At 33.5% G+C, this 24,676-nt stretch overlaps 2 protein-coding genes across 4 annotated transcripts in view; one reads left to right on the forward strand and one right to left on the reverse strand.

The window, feature by feature from the left end:
- The window catches only part of LOC125868999 (putative late blight resistance protein homolog R1A-3), a 130,546-nt gene that overhangs the window by 95,036 nt on the left and 10,834 nt on the right, over positions 1 to 24,676 (forward strand). Inside the window, exon 4 of the mRNA XM_049549554.1 lies at positions 19,629 to 20,894. Coding sequence (XP_049405511.1) covers positions 19,629 to 20,894 — 1,266 coding nt within the window. The remainder of the gene's footprint in view (positions 1 to 19,628; positions 20,895 to 24,676) is intronic.
- Positions 1 to 24,676, reverse strand: part of LOC125868387 (uncharacterized) — a 93,735-nt gene that overhangs the window by 13,019 nt on the left and 56,040 nt on the right. The window lies entirely within an intron of this gene.

Genomic DNA, 24,676 nt, shown 5'->3' on the forward strand with positions numbered 1-24,676 from the left:
CTTGACTTTACTCTAACTTCTCTTTAACTTGATACTAACTTGCCTTGAATTGAACTATGGATTCAAGGTATATGATCATACATATATGGATGAGTTCGGGATGTTTAGAAAAACTTTGGGGTGTTGGAAACAACTAGGGAACATAGGTATAACACCTAGGAACATACATGAGAAAGCATGGAAAGAAAGAGGGAACATGGCGTCCTTGGCGCTCTGCAAGGCGCGGAGCGCCAGCCCTCGAAAGTCAGAGGTCACCTGCTGGCGCTCTGAGAGGTGCGGCGCTCCAAGGGGAAAACCTCAGAGCCCCTTTTGGGGCGCGCTGGCAGGCGCGACGTGCCAACCCCCTTGCCCAGAAACTCGACTTTTCTCCCCTTTTTCTTCAACTCTAAACCATCCTTACTTCAATGGATCTAACCCCAAACACTAAGGATCATCATATCCCTCAACATACCATGGATTACAACTCAAAACACAACCCAATCATGTCTCACAACCAACAATAAACTTCAACAACACAACTAACAACATCAACAACAACTAACAACTTCAACAACAATTCCAATCTTTCCTCAAATCATAAAATGAGCTTGGTGTGTGGGGGAAAGGATAAACCCACACAAATAACTCAGATACCTTGATAGGGATCACCCCCGACGATTTCCACGACGGACACTTGTTGATCTCCTCTTCTTCTCTTCTTATTCTCCTTCTTCTCTTCTTCTTCTCTTCTTCACTCTCAAGAACCCTAACTTTCTCTCTTTAAAAAGGAATAAAAATGATCCAAAATCATCCTAACACACCATATAATCCCAAAATAAATGGCTAGGGAAAAAGACCAAAATGCCCTTAATTTCCCGGACAGATTTCCCTGCCAACTGCCCAACTTCTAAAAGGCATAACTCGCTCATACGAACTTGGAATCGAGAAAACTCGGTGGCGTTGGAAAGGTCATTCCACAAGCTTTACAACCATAACTGGAAATACTCCCAACTCATCCTGATCTGGAATTTACAACTGCTCAAATTTGGCCAAAAACTCATTGATTTCCACACTTGGCCAAATTCCAGATTTTCAAATCCTTTCCAAAAATGAAAATTTTCAAATTCCAAGCCTCTTCTTAGCTATTTCAAATTGTCGGATGTTACAATGGTCCTTGGGCAACGTGAGGTAAAACGTTGTATCATCACTAGGGCTCATAGTGGTGGTTGTCAGTTAAATAATCTCCCATTAAAGTTATATTACTTTTATATAAGTAAAGTTGAGTTTGTTATTGCTTTGTCCTTAACGAACTAAGTTATTTATAATGTTTTACAAGCTTTATGTGTTGCATGTGTCTTATTGCTTTACATTTGAGTTCAGTTATTCATGAGTCGAACAGAGCTAAGGTAAGTGTTCACTTGTACTCCTTTCAAGCTTAAGTTGTGGTTTAGTTTTCCATCTTGCATACTCGTACATTCAATGTACTGATGCCAGTTGGCCTGCATCTTATGAGGATGTAGACACAGGTACCCAGGATCAGCATCTAGCACGCCGTTGATCCAGCTGAGCACTCCAGAGTCAGTGGTGAGCCTCCTTGCCTTCCGGAGGACTCTATTATTTGGTGTTCCTAGTTTTGCTTTATTAGGATGTTGCGGGGTCTGTCCCAACATCCATCTCAGTGTTATAGAGGCTTCATAGACAGTCAGTTAGTTAGTATTGAGTCTTTTATCTATGTATATATAAATATTCTATTTTGAGACTCGAGTTGCCTTTTTGGCCAAGATTTTATCAGTTGGGTTGTTTTATAACCTTTCATTGCATGAAGTTATTTCTGTTGAGTTAAGTTTCTGCTGAGTTAAGTAAGTCAGGCCAAGGGTTCGCTTGGGGCCAGCAATGGTCTTCGAGTGTCGGTCCCGCCTACGGTGTAGGCTCAGGGAGTGACAAAAAAAGTAGCATCAAACATAACCATCCCCCTTGTGAAAGTGCATAGGGTACTAATATTATTCCAATACCTATATGAAAGAAGAAAAAAAGAGTTCAAGTTTTATGCATCTGAGTTAGTGTATATTTATACAGTCAGGTCACTTATAAGGTGACTACAGATAAATTTATTTATCTTTGTGATATACTCATAGGTAAGACGATAGAAATAATAATAAATAACATAATTAAAATTTTTACTTTATCGGTGCTTATAACTTCAATTAAATTATACAACAACATATCCAGTGGAATCCCACAAGTAGGGTTTGAAGAGGGTATTCAGTGTACATGCAATATTATCCCTACCTTATGAGGGTAGAGAGGTTGTTTCCGATACAGCCTTAACTCAAGTAAAGCATAACAAAACAAGAAGGAAAAAAGAACACCAGTAGCACCAACAAATAATACAATAATTGAAATAAAAGAAACATCATATAAAAATAAGAAGGTATAAGAAAGTAGGCGGAAAAATTCTAATACCACTGATAAGGAAAACTAGACAACACGACTATCTACTAGCCTTTTTACACCAATGCACGACCATCATGTCCTCCTATCTTGATTCTTGGATCATATCTTCGATAAGCTAAGTGATTATGACTTATTTCTACTTTTGGATGTGTCTGGAAAATAACAAAAAAAATAAAAATAATGAGATGTTACCTGATAATGCATTAATACCATTGAAACATGTTCTAAAGAAAGAGGTTCCTTTACTAGGCTCCATAATTTGTGGAATCTGATTTTGAGTCTCTATTTTCTCCACACTATGGGATTCCATATTTTTTGAGTGCCAAATTAACATCAAAATGCTAGTTTATATATTGGATTTTGGCACATATGCCTAGAATAAAAATATTCTATCTATATATTTTTAGTTATTAATTCAAAACTCAATCAATAAAAAGCTATAGATTCTCAAACTCATGGAGATGTAGGTGATGGCGTTCTGCAAGGGGACGCTCAACCACTTGACGGTAAGGAGAGGGACGTTGAAATATTTTGTATTTCTCACTCTTTTTAATAGCTTTAAAAAATTATGTATATTTTTATATTTGAAAAAAAAAATAACTTTTAATTTCTCATTTGATTATTAATGACACTGTAATCCCCATGATACGCTAAGAAGCAAGACTAATAAGTTTCTAGATCAACAAGCTTCTGAAGGAATTAACACCCAAAAGAAGCTTTTTCATCCTATAAGGTAAGTTTTGACCCTCTAAAATTTTATTCGTGTATGCCTATTCATTTTGGAATATATCAATCTACACGTTTTTGCACGAATCTTTATTATAATGAGTATCTTATAGTACTACAATACTAAACTTTTAATTAAGGGAAAATGCATAAGTACCCTCCAGCCTATGCCCAAAATCTCTGAGACACACCTAACCTTTATTAAGGTCCTATTACCCCGAACTTATTTTATATATAATTTTCTACCCCTTTTCGGCCTACATGGCACTATCTTGTGGGCCCAACGCGTGTTGACAATTTTTTCAAGGATAGTGCCATGTAAGCCGAAAAGGGGTAGAAAATTAATTAAAAAATAAGTTCAGGGGGTAATAGGACCTTAGTAAAGGTTAGGTGTGTCTCAGGAATTTTGGGCATAGGCGGGGGGGTACTTATGCATTTTCCCTTTAATTAAGGGGAAATGCATAAGTACCCCCAGCCTATACCCGAAATCCCAGAGACACACCTAACCTTTACTAAGGTCCTATTANCCCCCGAACTTATTTTATATGTAATATTCTACCCCTTTTTGGCCTACATGGCACTGTCTTGTGGGCCCAGCGCATGTTGACATTTTTTTCAAGGATAGTGCCACGTAGGCCGAAAAGGGGTAGAATATTATAGATAAATTAAGTTCGGGGGGGTAATAGGACCTTAGTAAAGGTTAGGCGTGTCTCTAGGATTTCGGGTATAGGCTGGGGGTACTTATGCATTTTCCCTTTAATTAATAATAAAAAAGAATGGATTCTATCTAGTACAAAAATTAAAATATTATTTTACATAAACCAATTTGTTGGACATGAAACTTGACTCTGGCGCTTCCTCTTTATCAAGCAACGTTATACGAAATTTTATTGTTTTAGCGGTTTCGGTAATAGTTTAAATTTTTTTCTATTATCAGATTATTGATTCTTAACGGCGTATTTTTTTAAAGGATTAATTAACCAATAACCCGATCAAAAATTACAATAAATTATTTTTATACCATTCGATATATAAAGTTCTTAACTTAGAGTTTATTTTCATATTTTATTTCTAATTGTCTCAAACTCTTGATTACTCTACAATGTGTCTGTGTTTATACTTTTGAGAAAGATGCAAAATTTGTCAAGTCATGTACATGGTTCATTTGGTTTGTTACCTTGTTTATAAGTGATTTTCATTGATTTTTTTGTGTCAAATCTTAACGATTAGACCGATAACCGATCAATAACCGATAAACTGATACCTGATAAGTTAATACTTGATGTTTCTATGATATTTTAGCATATCTACAAACCGATAAATTAAACTTTAAAATTGAATCGATCACAGATTAATCAACCTGTGGTGCTAAATGACGATTCAGAAGCAACAATAGACGCAAAAGGGGCAAGAAGTGACAAGCCATCTTCACACACTAAAAGTTTAAACTTTTTATCACAGTAATATTTTTCTATCTCATTCCAATCCTCTTCTCTATTTTTTGGTGTTTTATATAGTGTTTTCATTTAATTTACATTGAGAATATTATCCTCAAAATATTTTAAATTTTTATACGAATCTACTATTTTTGCTATTCTTAATTAATATTGGAATATATAGGAAAAAATCATTTCGCAAATTCAACGAGCTAGGTTTTATGGCATGAGGGAAATTTTCCTAGTGTTTTTCATAAAGTTCCACTTCTTCCTTTTTATATAATATAATAATTTGTAGAGAATGCAAAATTTTCCTTCGACTATAATGTCTTACTATAGGATTGATTTGGTGGACATTTTTTGTTTTTGTTTTTTTTATCGGTGTCCCACATATTGAAGTTCTGATGAATTGATTCGATCAGCGTAAGATTTTCATTTCAAGAAGGTATAATACATAAACGAATTGATTTTGTATTATATATTATATAGGAAACATTGTAATTTGTATTATGTAAGATGTGTATGTCTACTTGTTCAACGTTATACAAGTTTAAGTGTCTATATATGTATATCTAAAATTGGAGATTATAAATATCAACCGAAATCAAGTATGCATGGCTTCTTAAAATGTGAATCCAAAAGTATGATTTTTGAGAATGGAAAATCCACATATAGATTCTTTGTGCACTTATTTTCAAGAATCAACAAATGGACAAAGAATAATCCAAAATCTCTATTTTTTTCTCCTAACGTGAAGGACAATGATAATATTTTTGGTTTAATTAATTTGCTGTTTGATACAAAAAAAAATTCCTAGAATCTCTACTCTAAAAAAATTAGCCAAATGTTAGTCATTATTCCTTGACTAATACATTAGTGGTCCTAAAAAGGTGAATATATTATAGAATATGACCTTGGATTTAATTCATCTTCTACGTACAAGTAATTGTGATATATATATATTTTGTATATATTGTGTTATTAAATAATTATATTCATTTTATTTCTAGTTGTTTACTTCTTTGTATTTCAAAATCGGTTGATTGAGGACAAGCTCAAAGTACCCCACGTGAGATTAACACTAAAAGTCGTGCGACTAGAAGACAATATAGAATATGACATTTGAATTTAATTTAAAACTTCTCATTTTATTTTTATCGACACGTTATAACTAATACATGATGGGATATATAGTAATAACAATATTGGAATAATCACATTTAGATAAAATATCAGTTACGATGTTGACTTCTCTGAATATATGTTGGACAGGTGACCCTTCAAAATCATCAATCGAGGAATGATTTTGTATTTAACAAGAATGTATGAGTATTTATCACTTACTCCGTTAAGCATAAAGCAGAACACTTATTTGGTTTGATCCATCATTTAGTAATACTTTAGGCCCAATGCTTAATTGATCAACCCAAGTTCATTTTAGGCTCAACAAGAACTTGAAAATAAAATTAGACAAAATTTCAAAAATAATGCTACTTTTTGTCTTAATTATCTCAATCACAACCATAATTTGGCTAATTATCAAATGTAGTAATAGCTTACTTTAAAAACTTGTGATACAGTTAATCAATTCGCTTTATATTAGTTGTATATGTTTAAAGAACGAGATAGTTGAATGTTTTCTGTATATCATATTGAACCAGATTTACATGTATTGATACAACCAAAATAAAGGAACGTGTGTTCCAACTACTGGAGAATAAAAGGGGTCATGGATAACATGGCCAATACTATTACTGACTAAGAGAATAAAAAGGAAAATAAGATAAAATAAATTAAAGAAATCTGTTTTTCAGCTTAAAAATAAAAGAACTTCTAGAAGACTTCTTTACTTCACGTGACATTTGAAGTTGAGAATTTCCTAGTACCTTTTCCACCATGAGTTCCATCATGTGAAACTAAATCAAATCCAATAATGTTCGCTTTGTAATAATACACTGACAAAAAGTGAATCGATACAATTACTTGTTGCCAATCTGGTTTAAAACAGTAGCACTGATTACCAGAAACTTTACAGAAACACGATGCTACCAAAGTTTCCAATGAACCAGTGATGAAACAGAAGAACATAAATTAATTCACAAAAACTAAAATCTGTAAAACATACCAGAATTTGGAAAAACAGAACGAAAAAAGATCAAGCCCACTGAATGCACAGTGTCCTCTTAAGGAAATTATTCCCCTCTAGTATCCAAGGTTTGATTTGGAATATGTCCTCCTAGAATAGAATAATCTCAATCACCAGTGTATTGATACCTAAAACACTGGTGTCAGTGAGCCACTCAACGGCAATAAAGTACATGAAGAAACTTTGTGCAGAAGAAGAAGAAGAAGAAATCAGAAAAATTCGTGAGGAAAAAGACTAAAGAATCAATGATATTTATAGCCAAGAGGAACTGGTTCCGAAAGATTGCAACCTTTCAGAATCCACACGACCATTCTTGAAAGTTTGCAACCTTTCAAACGGTCATGGTTGTTCCTGAAAGTTGCAACCTTTCAGAACAGTCATTTCCAACGGCGGGAAATTCAAATAAAACTGGAAAGTTTAAGTAAATTGGGTCGCACACGGATTCGAGTCGGGTCAGAATATTTCAGTTAATTAACTAATTAATTGACTAAATAATTAAAACAAACTTTGTCCAAAAATAATCTCTCGATCAATCATTTTCAAAAGCCAAAGCCATAGTCGAGCGAGCGAGCGACGACGACGGCGCAAGGGGGGTCCCTCTTTCCAACCCTTTTAACAATTAATAGAAGTGTTTCTCTATTTAAACTCTTCTATTTTTCTTTCCACCACCGATGAGGGAGAAATGCTTTTTTACTAAAGCATAAGAGGACTTTTCAAGTTCCTCTCTTTTCATCTTCCCTCAATTTCCCATTAACTCTTGCTATATACCCAACAATCTCCCCACATGAACGGGGAATGGTTATAACATAAGGAATGCACGGACGAGTATGTACTTTACAAGCAAGGATCAATTGCATCTGGATAAGTAGGTTTCCCCTTGGACTTTCCGTAGTGAACATATGTCGGATATACTCGGTCAGTCGGTAGATGCGATATCTTTGAACCGTCGAGCTTTGGTGTATACCTAGACAACCATATGTCACACAATTAACCCTTTACTGTTTATGGTTCTTACAGTTGTGTTCGTTTTAGCCATGAACACCTCCTAGTTTCATAAGTGTATAGAGAATAGGCTTTTGACATAAAATTCTCTTTGAAGCGGCTTACACTTCACACTCACATAGGTGATTTCTAACCGTGTCATCTCGTAGACACACTATTTGGTCAAATCTGCCAAACTTAGCAAATCATTAAAAACTTTAAGCTTTATTAACTCATTAACAAGCCTTAAAGTCTTAACCTTGTTCCTCAACATTGTCTTCATCATGAAAATGGATTGAGTTGATTGACAATGTCGAACCGTCAGTCACAACTTGGTTTTTTTCCTTGAATCTAGCTCTTGGGATCTCCAGTCTGCTATATAGAGTTACCGCCATACTGACTTGTCCTAAGCCGTAAACCCATTCCCTTAGATAATCTTTCAACTGCCTCTCTCACTAGGCCTTTCGTTAGTGGATCTGACACATTATCGCTTGACTTCACATAGTCAATTGTGATAATTCCACTGGAGAGCAGTTGTCTTACGGTGTTACGTCTTCGTCATATGTGATGAGACTTCCCGTTGTACATGACGCTCCCTGCCCTACCTATTGTTGCTTGATTATCACAATGTATGCAAATAGGTCCCATAAGTTTGGCCCAGAATGGAATATCCTCTAAGCAATTCCGGAGTCATTCAGCTTCTTCACCAGCCTTATCTAAAGCAATAAATTCAGATTCCATTGTGGAGCGAGCGATACATGTCTGTTTGGACGATTTCCAAGAGAACGATCCTCCACCAAGTGAAAACACATAACTACTTGTGGATTTTACTTCATTTGACCCGGTGATCCAATTTGCATCACTATATCCTTCAATCATGATAGGATATTTATTATAATGCAAATCATAGTGTGTGTATGTTTCAGATACCCCAACACACATTTCATTGTCATCCAGTGAGTTTGATTCGGATTACTAGTGAACCAACTCAGTTTGTTAATAGCACATGTTATATATAGTCGCATACAATTCATAATATACATCAAACTTCCCAACACTCTGGCATATTCCAATTGAGAGTCATTTCACCTTCATTCTTTTGAAATGTAAAGCTTAAGTCAATTGGAGTTTTGACAACATTGAAATTCAAGTACTTGAACTTATCCAATACTCTTTCAATATAATGAGATTGAGATAATGCTAGTCCCTGGGGAGTTTTGAGAATCCTGATCCCTAAGATCAAACCAGCAACTCCTAAGTCCTTCATATCGAACTTGTTGGACAACATGCTCGTAGTAGCATTTATATCTTCAATATCCTTACTCATTATTAACATGCCATCAACATACAAACAAACAATGACTTCATGATTCAGAGCGTTTTTAATGTAAACAAACTTATCACATTCGTTAATCTTGAATCTATTTGCCAATATTGTTTGGTCAAATTTAGCATGCCATTGTTTGGGTGCTTGTTTGAGCCCTGTAACATCCGACAATTTAAAAATGAATATGAAAAAGCTTGAAATTTGGAAATAGTCATTTTTTGGAAAANCATAAGTCTGAACACTTTCTATTGTTTACCAGGAACCACAAACCCTTCAGGTTGTTCCATGTAAATTTCTTCCTCCAACTCTCCATTTAAGAAGGCTGTCTTTACATCCATTTGGTGGATTTTAAGATCATGCACTGCCACTAGTGCTATTAACATCCTAATTGATGTTATCCTTGTTACTGGAGAGTATGTATCAAAGTAGTCCAGGCCTTCTTTTTGTCTGTATTCTTTGACTACAAGTCTAGCCTTATATTTGTCAATAATCCCATTGGCTTTCATTTTCCTTTTATAGATCCACTTTGATCCTAAAGGTTTCTTTCCTGGAGGAAGATCAGCCAATTCCCAAGTATGATTACTTAAAATTGATTCGATCTCACTATTGACTGCTTCTTTCCAATATATTGACTCAGATGAAGACATAACTGCTTTAAATGTTGGAGGCTCATTTTCAAGCAAGAATGCCACAAAATCTGGTCCGAAAGAAGTGGATTTCCGTTGGCAACTACTACGCCTAGGATCCTTATTAGGTAGTGTATTTTCCGTTAATTCTTCCCGTGGTCATTTAGGTATTTCACTTGTCGACTCACATTCAGTTTTATATGGATAAATGTGTTCAAAGAACTCAGCGTTCTCTGACTCTATTACCGTATTCACATGAATTTCAGGATTATCAGATTTATGAACCAAAAACCGGCAGGCCTTACTGTTCAGAGCATATCCAATAAATACACAATCCACTGTTTTGGGTCAAATTTTCACCCTATTGGGTAAAGGAACCTCTACTTTGGCTAGACACCCCCACACTTTGAAATATTTCAAGTTGGGTTTCCTTCCTTTCCATAACTCATATGGAATCGTTTGTGTTTTGCTACGGGGTACCCTATTGAGTATCTTGTTAGCCGTAAGAACGGCTTCCCCCCATAGATTTCTTGGTGAACCAGAACTTATTATCAAGGCGTTCATCATTTCCTTTAATGTTTTATTCTTTCGGTCCGCCAAACCATTTGACTATGGTGTATAGGGTGCAGTAGTTTGATGAATAATACCATATTCCAAACATATCTCTGCAAAAGGAGATTCGTATTCTCCACCCCTATCACTCCGAATCATTTTTATCTTTAGATTCAATTGATTCTCTACTTCATTTTTGTATTGCTTAAATGCATCAATTGTTTCATCCTTACTATTAAGAAAATATCCATAACAAAATCGAGTGCAATCGTCAATACGAGTTATAAAATACTTTTTCCCACCACGAGATGTTGTCGACTTCATATCGCATATATATGTGTGAATTAAGTCTAAAGGTTTTGAATTTCTTTCAACAGACTTATAAGGATGTTTAACAAACTTACTTTCTACACAAATTTCGCATTTCGATTTATCGTATTTGAATTCAGGAAATACTTCTAAAGTAATCAATTTTTACAAGGCTTTGTAGTTTACATGTCCCAAACTGGCATGCCATAAATCATTTGACTCCAATAAGTAAACAAAAGCAGAATTCTTATTAATACTGTTAACAACCATTACATCCAGTTTGAAGAGGCCCTCAGTGAGGTAGCCTTTTCCTAAGAACATCTCATTCTTACTTATTACAGCTTTGTTACTAACTAGGACACACTTAAATCCGTTCTTAACGAGCAGTGAACAAACACTAAATTCTTCCTAATAGTAGGAACGTGCAGAACGTTGTTCAGAGTCAACACCTTGCCGAATGTCATTTTCAACATTACTTTCCCAGTTCTTACAATCCTTGTGGTTGTTGTGTTCCCCATAAACAAATCTTCATCAAACTCAGCAGGAGTATACGTCGCAAAGGCTTCTTTCGCAAAGCAAATGTGTCGAGTGGCACCTGAGTCGAGAAACCACTCCTTGGGATTTCCAACTAAGTTGCACTCTGAGATCACTGCACAGAGGTCATTTGCATCTTCTATCTCTTCCACGATGTTTGCTTGACTTTTGCCTTTGTCTTTGTCTTTGTCTTTGTCATTTCTTGGAGCACGACAATCAAAAGACTTGTGACCAGCCTTACCACAGTTGTAACAATTACCCTTGAATTTCTTCTCCTGTCCTTTGGACTTCTTATGTATTATTTGATTCTTCTAAAGTGTGTGACTTTCGTATTGAACTTGTAATCTACAAAGCATGAAACAAGTTCCATTGACTAACTTGAAATTGGCGCGCATAGCGCATTGATATGGATAGTATACACCTTATCTAAACACTCCAACTTACAAAATGATCATCTAGACACCTTTCGTAATATATGTGTTATGTCAACGTTGAGGTGTCTAGATGTGCATTCTTGAAGTTGGAATGTTTAGTTGTTTAGTAGAAAGGGTATTTTGAGAATGACAACTTGTGAAAAGGGAACATAACTAGACATGAATTTCAATTAGTTTTTATTTTACATATATTTAGTACTAAGACAGGAAGAGGGAACCTAATTAACTAATAAGTAGATGTAATCCTGTATTTTAACCTCATGATGATCATGTTAACTAGCTGCCTGTTCATTTCCTTGAAGCCCGTGTTGGTTAGATCACATTATTTTGTTGTTGTTACGGTTCTTTTTTTACTGGCGTAGGATACCTGAATCATTTAGACATCTAACTTGGACATGAGTATAACAAACACTTTGAGTGGAAACATTATTCTAAAACAAAATTATAAGCTGGAAGGTCCTATTTATTGCTTCAGCTATATATCTGATCTGCAATCTGAAAAACATTGAAAGTGCTAGATTTGAGAAGCAATAATGTGTGACTGTATTTACATTGACTCCTCCAAACACCTTTCAATTCCACATAAACTTTCTACATATATCTAGCTAGATAAAGTTTTTGTTAGTGAAAAATTACAAAATAACACAATTACAAGATTACAAAATAAAATCTCTTCAAGCTGAGGTACAGATATCTCGCTCTCTTTAATTGGAGATTCAAGTCCACTGCAACAAATGTTTTCATCGGTCCAACACTAGTCCTTCTTGACTTGTCCCCTCCAGCATAATCACAAAAGTGTAACTCAACAAACTCTGGACAAGAATGGAATAATGAGAGGGGTAACCAATGCCCTCTGCGCAACGTCCAACATTCACTGAAATCCTAATGCAATAATGCCTATGAGTTAAAAAATGCCCTATAGTTACTAAATGGGTCAAAAATGTCCTTTTTCAAAATAAATATATTATAATTTCTCTTTTTAAACACCTTCTTCCTAATTAAAATATATTTAAAGAACTATATTCTTTTTCTTTTTTTTGAAAAAATCACTTTAACAAATAAAAATATAGGAAATTTTTTTTCTTCTTAATCTCATGTTATCAATTAAAATAGAATAACTTCATGTACCCTTTTGATGGACGATAAAGATCATAGTATATCCATCATTAATTTTTATTTATATAACGATAAAAAATAATTATAATAAAACAAGAAATATTTTTATTTTTTATTTTTTTCTGAATTGAAGTAGGATAAGTATTTGATAATTTTAAAAAATATTATTAGAAAAAGAATGTGTTAAAAAGAAAATCAATAATATATTTATTCTTAAAATGGGCATTAATTGTTGATCTATTTAATAACAATAAGGGCATTTATGGATGGAAGTATTGACGGCAAGGGCATTTTTGGACCAAATCATAAATGGAGGGCATTTTTGTTTATTTTATATAGTTTAAGGGCATTTTTGACCCTTTCTCTTTATTTAGTTGGATAAGCTTATTGTTGGGTTTTAAAGGTGTGAACAGGAAATGAAGGGTTGTGACTCTCCTGAAGAGTTGTGACTATGCCGAAGGGTTGTGAACTTTATGAAAGGTTGTGTCCTTTCTAAAGGGTTGTGACTGTTTGAAAGGTTATGCCCTTTCCAAAGTGTTGTGACCTTTCTGAAAGGTTGTCTTCTTTCTGAAAGGTTGTCTTCTTTCCAAAGGGTTGTGACCTTTACCCTTTGTTGGCTATAAATAGAGAGGTTTTCTCTCATTTTTCTGCATCGAATTCTTCCCTTCTTTTGCATACATTTCTTACAAAACAAAATCGATCGATCGTGTCTCTGTGTGTGATTCGTTGCTGTCATTTGGAGTTCGTTGAAATTATCAAAGTTTGAGGTACCGCTACTTCTTTAATGGTTAATCCATTTTATCTTGGGAGGAATTAATCTCCAACATCGAGTACTTGAGGGGATTAAATTTCTTAAGGACACACAGTGGGTTCTGTGGACTCGGATAGTTCTTTGTGGTTTTCTTTTCATCTTTTATTATTTCTGGTTTGCTAATCTGAATACAGGAGATAACACTTATATTATCATATCATAATATTTTATAAATTATGTCGGGATATGATTTCAATTGGTAAAAAAATTATATCTTGTTGGGTATAAATTTGATTGTTAAAAGACAAAAGTTAAAGACAAGCCCATTTAAAAGTCAAAACATGCAATTTTATGATTCCTATTTGGTCTGAGCAGTGAGGTGTTACTCCCTCCATTTCAAAATAAGTAGTGTTTTAGAATGTCACTTGTAAAACTTATTTCTCCGGCATTCATTAGAAAAGTCATTTTCTTTATTTATGTGAATCAAAAACTCATTTTTTTAAAAATTGTGTAAGAGAAGTGCTTAAAGGAATTGAGAATTGGAGTATTATTGGTGCTAGAAAGAAGAAATAATTAGACATTGAGAAATGGACAATATAAAAAGACAATTCACAAGACTACTTTAGACTAAAGTCATATTTTTTTTATATTTTCGTTTTAGTCTCATGGTCAAAAGTTACACATTATCATCTTATATTGTTTAATCAAGGGAAAAGGACATAAAATATTCCTATAATTGCATGAAAAGTCATTTATACACTAATACTTTATTGCGTTAAGTATTTAATATAGGCTTTTAACATGACATTAACTTACAAAATGATCATCTAAACACCTTTTAAAATTTATGTGTCATGCAATAAGCATCGAATGTCTACGATACATAAGGAGAATGAGTTGGGACAACTTAATGACTTTATTTTTTTAAAAAAAATTATAAAAGTGACACTCATTAAATGTGTTCTTTCCACTCTCAATACACCTCATCATCACCCTTACTTGCGTAGCCCCACACACAAACCACTCAACTCTCACGTCTTATACACAAATGTTTTTAGAAAAATATTTTCTTTCCCTGCCAAGCCCAAAAAGAACATCCAATTGGAATCAGATAGGGAAGTTTACAAACCAAAAAAAAAAAAAGAATTTTTTTATAGGTAATCTCAAAACAAGTGGAGTGTAAAATATTATATTTTCCACAATTGATTACAGAGACTTGAAGATGACAATTAATTTACAAAGACTAAGATGATAATGTGTACTACTGCCTCCATCCTGTGATAATATTCGGATTTCGAGAATTAAATGAGTTAAAAAAAAATTATCTAATTTTTCCATTTTTAAATTATTAATTTATTATAATTTATAATATTTTTCACGTAATTTATAAATTAAAAGGTCAAATATTTGAAAATAAATAAAGTGCTATGTGATACTATTATGTTCAGAAATAATAATTTATATAAATTATTTCCTTCGTTCACTTTTAATTGTTATGGTTTCTTTTTTTAGAGTCAAACAACTTTGACAAACATTTTATGATGTATTTTTTTATCATATTGATATGCAAATTAAAAATTGACTTTCTAAAGCGCAATATGATAATTAAATGTGGACGGGAGTACTGAAGTAATTTTTTAACGGGGGAGTACTGGAGTAATTTTTTAAATCTTCTTTGGCCTTTCAAGTTTGTCTTTGGCCAAGTAATTATTTCAACTGCTTTTGTCCCATTTTGTCAACTTTAAGGTATGATTATTGAAGAATATTTGGGTGTTAATACTTTCTTCTTTACAAATTAATATTTTCAAACATTTGTGGTGTTAATTAGAGACTAATTAGTAGAGTAATTGTTGTGTTCTACATCAGAGTTTGAGAATTGCATACATGGAAATAGGAAAAGAAAATGAAGGAGAAATAGAGAAATTAGCAAGCAACTCATTGGTATGTTACTTTGTCTGTTGTTTCTTGTACCTTGATTAGTATATTGTTTTGTTGTAGTTTTTGTTCTGTTACTATCTGCTATTTTTGTCATTATCAAGTCTAAACAGTGCTAGCTAGCTATCAGTACTTGTGTTCTCTATATTGTATGCGTGCTTGCTTTTCATAACGTTATTTTGTTGTTCTTACGGTTTCTTTTTCTTAAATGGTTTATAATGCTTCCTATAGTATTTGTTTTGCCTTCCTTTCTTTTGTATGTTCCTTGATAGTAAAGTCACAAATTTATTGATTATCACATTGAAGTAACTGAACTTTACCCACTATAACGGTGAAGTCACTAGGCTTTGAATTTAACTTGCTTAGCAGAAAATAGAAGTTATGCAAATTGGTTCCCTAATTGAATTTGTGCACACAATGTTTGATTGGTTTGGGAATATTTAGTTTATACTATTTATTGATATTTCCAAAAAGAAAAATGGTGGGGTCAAGTTGGGTGGTTTGGGCTACAAATCATTATTTAGCCCATTTTGACTCAGCTTATTATAGTCCAAATAAACTTAGGACAGGATTGAGCAACGACCCATTGATTCAATCCATTCTAACCCATTCAAATTTTGTCCAAACCGTTCATTTGTCACCTCTAGACATGACTAATTACGTTTTTCAAAGAAGTGTAAGTTTCAGATATGGCAATTGAAGAACCAGAAACCAAAATCATCCCAATAAACATAACTTTCAACTATGAAGGCTTCTTGATCTTGAGGTAGCATTGGCATGGTAACAATATCGACACGGTAACGCCCAAAAGAGCGCCCGTAAATGTCATGACATATCCAAAGAATAGAACGGTTAACGCCACAATGACAGTGTTATGACTAAAAATGTTCTGATGAAGTAGCTTACGATAAATTTACTCTTTCGTAAAGGTAATTTATCTTCAATAGCCGTTGCAATTGGAGAGACGACAAGAGCATGCTTTGTTATTGGATTAACGAGTGTTATATATATCGCGATTTTTGAACTAATTTTCCCGGTAGGGAGATTTAATGTTATTTGTGACATTAAATTTTGTCCATACATTAAGTACCCCATTGTTGCCATTGATCCATAGGTTATGGTGCTTATTATAAAGCATACAAATAAAGCCTGTATGAGAAGAAGGAACAAAAAAATTTAAGTTATACACACGCACTGATCAAGTAAAATATGTTCATAATTATTGGTGTGTAAATGACTTTTTATGCAATTATAGGGGTATTTTATGTCTTTTTCCCTTGATTGAACGATATAAGATGATAATGCATGTGTAACTTTTTGACCATGAACTAAAAAGAAAATATAAAAAGATGACTTTAGTCTAAAGTAGTCTTGTGAATTGTCTTTTTATATTGTCCAATTCTCAATGTCTAATTATTTCTTCTTTAATTTCTAGTACCAATAATACTCCAATTCTCAATTCCTCCAAGCACTTCTCATACACAATTTTTTGAAATATGTATTTTTTTTTAAAAAAATTGATTGGTCAATTTTTTTTCTTTAGAATAATGAGTTTTTAATTTATAAAAATAAGGAAATGACTTTTCAAATGAAAGCAGGAGAAACAAGTTCCATAAGTGAAATGCCCTTAAACTATGTGAAATGAACAAAAATATCATCCGTTTATAATTTGGTCCAAAAATACCCTTGCCTCGTTACTTTCGTCCATAAACACCCTTATTATTATTTAATGGGTCAAAAATGCCCTTCCAACTAAATATATTATTTATTTTCTTCTTAACATATATTTTTTCTAATAATATTTTTTAAAATTAGTGAATGTTTATCCTACTTCAATTTTTTTTTAAAAAAAAATTCTTATTTTATTATAATTATTTTTTATCGTTATATAAATGAAAATTAAAGATGGATATACTATGATGTTATATATGTGACGAAAATTGATGGCAAGGACATTTTTGAGCCAAACTATAAATAAAGGATATTTTTGTTCATTTCACATAGTTTAAGAACATTTTTTACCCTTTTCCGAAAAATATATTCTTAAAAGGCAAAGGAACATAGGAACCCCACCTAGTGAGACATTATTAGTGGGCTTATCTTTAACACCTTTACAACTCTCAACTGGAAAAGAAAAGATTCTAATTACACCTTTGATTTTCCTTCTTTCTTAGTTTGATGTAAATTGTTTCTCTCGAGAAGTTGAAAGGAAGGATTATTTTTTTTAAACTACTTTGGCTTGATTAGTGAGAATGGAAAGAGGAAAAGAAAATGAAGGGCAAACAAAAGGGGAAGATAACAAATCATTGGTATGTCATACAAAATTTAATTATTTTTTTCATTCACATAATTAATATTTCTTGTAAGTATGTTTGTTGCTTTGTGTAACTTAGATGGTGAATATAATCTTTATAACCTATAAGAATTGATGATTTAATCTTTCTGGTATAAGTTAAACTCTATGTACTAAATCATCTGCTATAGTTGATACATGTAAGGGCAAGAATATAATCAAACCTTGTATTAGATCATGAGAATCGGGCATTGGTGGCCTAAGTACAACATGTTCGGAATGGCTTAAGAATAGGGGTGACAAATGGGCGGGTTGGGTAAAATTTGGGCGGGTTGAAAATGGGTCAAGATAAAATGGGTAATAATTCAACCCGCCCATATTTGATATGGGTAAAAAACTAGTTTACCTATATTTCACCCATATTTTCATGAGTAAATAGTACTCTACTTAAGAATTCAACATGGAGAAAATATTTTAGTCATTTTTTAGATGAAAATATTGAAAATGCTTCATTTAGTTTTATTGTATCATAAAAGTAAAAAAAAAATCCTACAATTTTTCAATATAATAAAATTATGTAATAACAAGGGGAAAACATTTTTAATTTCAAAGTAAATGAATATTTGCATTTTAGGACTAAAACATGCTTAATGCACTTTAAGCAATGTCAATACTAATACATGATTTGCTTACTTTACCCTATGTATTTATTATCCAATATAAAATTAAACAAATAAAAAAATATAATTATAAGTAACAAAAGAAATGTACATTTAAAATATATATTTTTGAAGGGCCAAAGACTTCAACTTTTCAACTATAGTGAAAAATAATTAGTTCTATCGAAGAGAACATAAAAAGCAAGAGAAAGTCCTCTGCACTTGTAACAGTTGCTTGTTGTAATGTAAGAGTAAAAATTAGAGTCAACAATCAAAACATGTTTGTGTCATCTCGTTTTGGTGAGTTTCACAACTCTACTATATCAGTTTGTTTCCTTTTTCTATCTAAACTATCACCATCTATGTATTAACATAATTTGAAACAACATTTGCTCTTTTGGCAGGTGTCATCCGTTGTACTTCGCGAGGACATTGTCAATCTTCTAGATTTCATAGAGAGGTTAAACAGTGGGCGTGTTCGAACTTTTCTTTACATGGATCAAATTGAAAAGTTGACATTGAAGCTGACGTTTTTGTCCGCATTTTGTCATCATTATTACTCTTTCTTTTTGGAAAGCTGTAATGACGAAATGTCAAATGAGATTCATGATTTGGTTCAGTCACTGTTTCATCCAAGTGGAGTAGACATGCTGGTTAGTAAAAAGTTTTATGACCTCTTGAAGAATATCAGAAGTTATATTAGCTCACATATATATGCTGAACCAAGTCGTTTAACAACCATGACCGAGGATCGTTTCGTTGAACTTTTAGATGCTATCCTCATGTATCTCCAACGTCTACTCAAGTGTTGTTCTGAATCAATTTTCCCATCAATGACTCAATATGAGCTTCTTCAGAATGTAATTGGCAATTTAAGAGATTTCCATAGGTTGAAAGTAAATGGTTGCGTTGAGTATGAAACAATCGAATATGTCTTACCTCATCTTCAACTTATGGCTCTGAGAGTAGTAAACTTCTGTTGTTTTACTCTTTTGGATTATCGAGTGGACAAATTCTATGGATTAGATGACTCCCTAGTTCACTCCAAGCTAGCTAATCTACTTGTGGAGGTTATTCCTGTTGAACTGGAGGTTATGCACATATGTTGTACAAATTTGAAAGGTTCAAAGTCGGAAGAAGTTGGACTTTTCATCAAGCAGCTCGTAGAAGCCTCTCCGGACATTCTTAGAGAATCTCTGATTCATCTACAAGAGAACATGGTTAATGCTCTTACTCCTAGCGCTTCTACGTGTAACATTCATGTCATGATAGAGTTCCTATTGATTATTCTTACTGATGTCCTCAAGGACGTTATTCGTCATGACAAATTGTTTGTTCTATTGGCACGTGTTATAGAACTTACCAAGGAGGTATTCGTTCTTGTTCGCAACATAGAAGAGAATATGAATGAAGCAAGTGATGCAAATCTAAACTTGCTGGAAAATATTGAACTCCTCAAGGAAGATCTCAAGAATGATTTCTTTAAAGCCCGTGCAGACTCGTCTCAGCTCTGCTTCCCCATGAGTGATGGACCGCTCTTCATGACTCTTCTACTCATAAACTTGAATGACTTGGCCAATTCCAATGCGTCTTCAGTTGCTTTGATAAAAGAAGAAATTAAGCAGGTGAAAGAAGACCTGGAAATCATAAGATCGTTCTTCGGGTATGTTGAGCAAGAGTTGCATAGAGATCTTTGGACTCGTGTTCTAGATGTGGCATATGAGGCGGAACATGCCATTAACTCAATTCTTTCCCAAGATCATGGTCTATTGCAGCTTATCTTCATACTTCCTGATACCGTAGAAAAGATCAAGCTTGTCAAAAGAGAGGTACAAGAGAAGATCCCCAAGAGCAGAGGTATTATTGTTGCAAACGCTCCCAACAAGCCGGTTGTAAGAAACTCATCGAGTACAGTTGGTAAAATAATCGTAGGTTTTGAGGAGGAGACAGAGTGGATAATTAGGAAGCTCACCAGTGGACCAGCTGAGATAGATGTCATTTCCATAGTCGGCATGCCAGGGATTGGAAAAACTACTTTGGCTTACAGAGTGTATAATCATAAGTCCATTGTTGATCATTTCGATGTTTGTGCTTGGTGCACAGTCGACCAAGAACGTAATGAGAAAAAGTTGTTGCAGAAAATTTTCAATCAAGTTATTGGTTTGAAAGAATTTAGTGAGAATGACATAGATGATAAAGTTGGTGATAAGCTGCGGAAACAACTATTTGCAAAACGGTACCTTATTGTCTTGGATGACATGTGGGATACTGCAACATTGGATGAACTAACAAGACCTTTTCCTGAATTACGGAAAGGAAGCAGAGTGATTTTAACAAGTCGGAAAAAGGAAGTTGCTTTGCATGGACAATGCCACAGTGATCCTCTTTATCTTCAATTGCTAAGATCAGAAGAAAGTTGGGAGTTATTAGAGAAAAGGGTATTCGGAGAAGAACGTTGCCCTGATGAACTAAAGGATGTTGGAGAAAAGATAGCTCGAAAGTGTGATGGGCTTCCTTTAGTACTTGATCTAATCGGTGGAGTCATTTCAAGGAAGGAAAAGAAAGAGGCTTTGTGGCATGAAGTTCTGAATAATTTGAGTTCCTTTATTTTTAAGGATGAAGAGGAAGTGGTGAAGGTTATACAATTAAGTTATGGTCATTTGTCAGATCACGTAAAGCCGTGTTTTGTTTGCCTTGCAAGTTATCCAAAGGACAAAAATTTAAGAATCTCTGAGTTGAAAGATTTGTGGATTTCTCAAGGATTTGTGCAGCAGATTGAGATAAGAAGTGCAGAAGAAGTATTGGATGAGTTAATTTCAAGTAGCTTGGTAATACCTTTCGATAATTCTATTTGCAAAATTCATGATCTTGTGCATGACTTTTGTTATATAAAATCTAGAAAGGAAAAGTTGCTTCACTTCATAGGAGGTTCAAAAGCTCCGTCTTCCTCTTCTTCTTCTTCGGATCTTATGCGACGTGGAATTATCATTCGTTTTGATAAATATACAATTCGTTTGAATGAAAATTTTGTGGTGTTTAATCCAGAAAAGAAGAATCCTTATGTTAAACACCTCCTCTCTCTGAAGGTGTATGATGGGATTAAGCATTGTCTTTCCTACAAGAGTCACCTAAAACACTTGAGGCTTCTCAAAAGTTTGGATTTGGACGGCATAACATTGACAGATTCTTTGTTGAATGAAATCGGTATGCTCGTTCATTTGAAGTACTTACTCATTCAGACGAAGGCTAACGCTCTCCCTCCGTCATTTTCAAACCTCTGCAATCTAGAAACTCTATCGGTGTATAACATAGAGGGATCATGCATGGTACTATCGCCTTGGTTTTGGAGTCTAGCAAAGCTACGAGATGTGCAGATGAAGTGGTGTGCTCTCTTTGATCCAACTGTGTTAGACGAGGACTCAAGGTTAGAAAATTTGAGAACATTATCTGCGCTCTACCTTCCCTGTTTAGAAGACACGGAGCATATTATTCTCAAAAGGTTTCCTAAGCTTCAAAACCTTGAAGTCTGTATCGGAGGACTAGAAGATTGTTCAGCAGAGAAGATTTGTTTTCCAAGATTGGATGTCCTTAACGAACTTGAACAACTTCATGTATATTCTTATTGTGATTCATTCAGAGAAAATACATATGGCTTCCCTTTGAGCTTGAAGATAATGACGTTGCGATGGGTCTCTCTGACATCCGATACACTTTCAAGAATTGCTAGACTACCCAACCTTCAAGAACTAATTCTAGAGGATGGGATCATCGAGGAGGGGAAAGAATGGAACATGGAAGATGTCACTTTCCAGAATCTCAAATCTCTAAGATTGCTTTATGTGGAATTTTCTGAATGGCAGGTTGATGCAGAGAAATCCTTTCCCGTGCTTGAGAAACTATATATAAGTAGATGTGATAAGCTTATGGAGATCCCAGACAGTTTTGGAGATATTGCGTCATTAGAGCTTATCAAATTATGGCTCTGCCCTCAGCTTAGAGAGTCGGCTATCAATATTAAGGAATATGTTGAAGAAATGACTGGAGAATTTTTTTAATTAATATGTTAAATATAAAAAGTAAAAGGGAAAATTTATTTTTGGAATAATAGATCGAAGTAAAAATGAATATTAATTTTTATCTTAAATTTTTTACGACAACATTTATTTATATAATTTTTTTTTAATTTCTCATTTGGTGTTATATTAGAGTCTGACTAAATTTGAAGGAGTAAAATACTCCCTAACAAAAAAGGAAGGCTCCATCCCAAAAGAGATTCAGTCGAATCTAAAATTTCTGATTAAGGATAAATAAATACTTATCGTAAATTCATTTTAATTGGGAGGAAAAGACAAAAGAAAGAAGAAAATAAATGGTTATCCATGGCATGTGTGAATTGCGATGACTCCTAGATCTTCTAGGTGTTGGACCTCAGAGTTTTTTGTTTTTTTTCTTATGTGTGTCCAAACATCCATGCTAATCATCATTACGTAAAACGGAATAAAGATCCTAATTAGCTAAATAAACAAGTTTAACTTCTTGTTAATCATTCTTAATATTTAATTAATTCCACTTATCGTTAAGTTTCCATAAGAACATGTAATATTTGGGATTTCACGAGATATGTTATTATTATAAAAGAAATAGCTATAAAATTAGACAACAAATTTAAACGTTTGAGCTTAATTGATAAATGTACATCTATTTTGCTTTGTTAGCAAGTTTTGTCGAGAAATATGTTTATTCAACATGTTTGATAAGTTATTGATAATTTTTAAGATTTCTTTTGTCGTTAAATTTCAATTCTTTTAGTTAATTTAGTATTTAGAGGTACTTACATGCACTTACAGTAATCTAGAGCATGAAATTCAATCGGCATATTTCTATATACCATTATGGGGCTATATGATATTGATTCTTCACGTATTTATTGCTAGATGGTAACTGTGTTTGCCCGCTTTTTCGAGTTTATTTCTATTTTGCAAATAAATAACTAAAGTAATGAATTACAGTAAACACAATACAAGTTCAAATTTAAATAGTGCGTATGATGATTTTTGCATTCCCAAATATGGTCTGTCTTTATGTATTTGGGCTGATGTAATTTATGTATATTACATGTTTCGATTTTAATACAATGGTAAGCACACCTTCATTCTTAAATAGAGGTTATAGGTTTAAGCCCGAAATATAAAATCATTTTTATCAGAAACTATTTTACTTACAATGTGGGACTTAATCCTAATGCACATTTGGATTTAGTCAACCCCAATATGTATATCGGATACTCCAACCACTAGTCATTCTACTTTTCAACATTCACTTTATAGAAAATGCACTGCAATTACTTGTATCCAAGATGTGTATACAATAAAGTTTAGTAAAATCAGTTGCTTTAATATGACAATCACTAGATAACGTTAAACGACTATATATAAATTTTGACCCTTCCATTGGTTTCTGACAAAAAAAAAAAAGAATGTTGCATTGGATATTCAAAAGAGTTGATGTTTTGTGCACTGACAATGTAAAGAATTCAAAATAGTGGCTTTGTTGACATTAAAACGTTCTAGCGTGTATCGATTGTTATGTATGTGAGTCAAAAGGAACAAAAGCTTCGTTCTGAAAGGATACTTCAACAACAACAACAACATACTCAGTGAAATCCACAAGTGGGGTTTGGAGGGTAGAGCGTACTGATCAGGACTTACGGCCCTGACCTCATAAAGGTAGAGAGTCCATTTTCGAGAGACCCTTGGCTCAAGTAACACATATCAAGAAACATACAGAAGAAAGGAAGACAAAATAAATACTAGAGGAAGCATTACAAACCATTGAGAAAAAAAGAACCGTAACAACAACAACAACAAAATAATGTGATAACCAAAGCGGGCGTCAAGGAAATGAACAGGCAGATAGTTAACATGATCATGAGGCTAAACTACAGAATTACATCTACTTATTAGTTAATTAGGTTCCCTCTTCCTATCTTAACTTAACTATATATATATATATATATGAAAAAAATAAAAATTACAGTATAAACTAGTACTCAATCATTAATTATAAGTTGTAATTGAAACTTTGTGATACTAATTGAAATTTATGTCTACTTACTTTAACAAACAACTGTAACACCCCAGAGAATTTTTCGAACTAAGACTCGAGCCGTCCTTCATGTGGAGTGAGATTTTACCGAGGAATAAAATTTCTTGAGTGTTAATTTAAGATCCCTAGATGTAGCANTATGATCATTTTGTAAGTTGTGGTAACCGAAGATTACAACTTCAACACGAGAGTCGAACACTTTAGAAGAATAAAAAAATACATAAGATCGATCTCATGGTAATGAAAATTAAAGCACGCATGCATACAATACCTCATCCGTTATAATAAAGAACACAAGTACTGATATCTAGCT

The sequence above is a fragment of the Solanum stenotomum genome, chromosome 6 (genome assembly GCF_019186545.1).
Source record: "Solanum stenotomum isolate F172 chromosome 6, ASM1918654v1, whole genome shotgun sequence".
In the NCBI taxonomy this organism is placed as follows: Eukaryota; Viridiplantae; Streptophyta; class Magnoliopsida; order Solanales; family Solanaceae; genus Solanum; species Solanum stenotomum.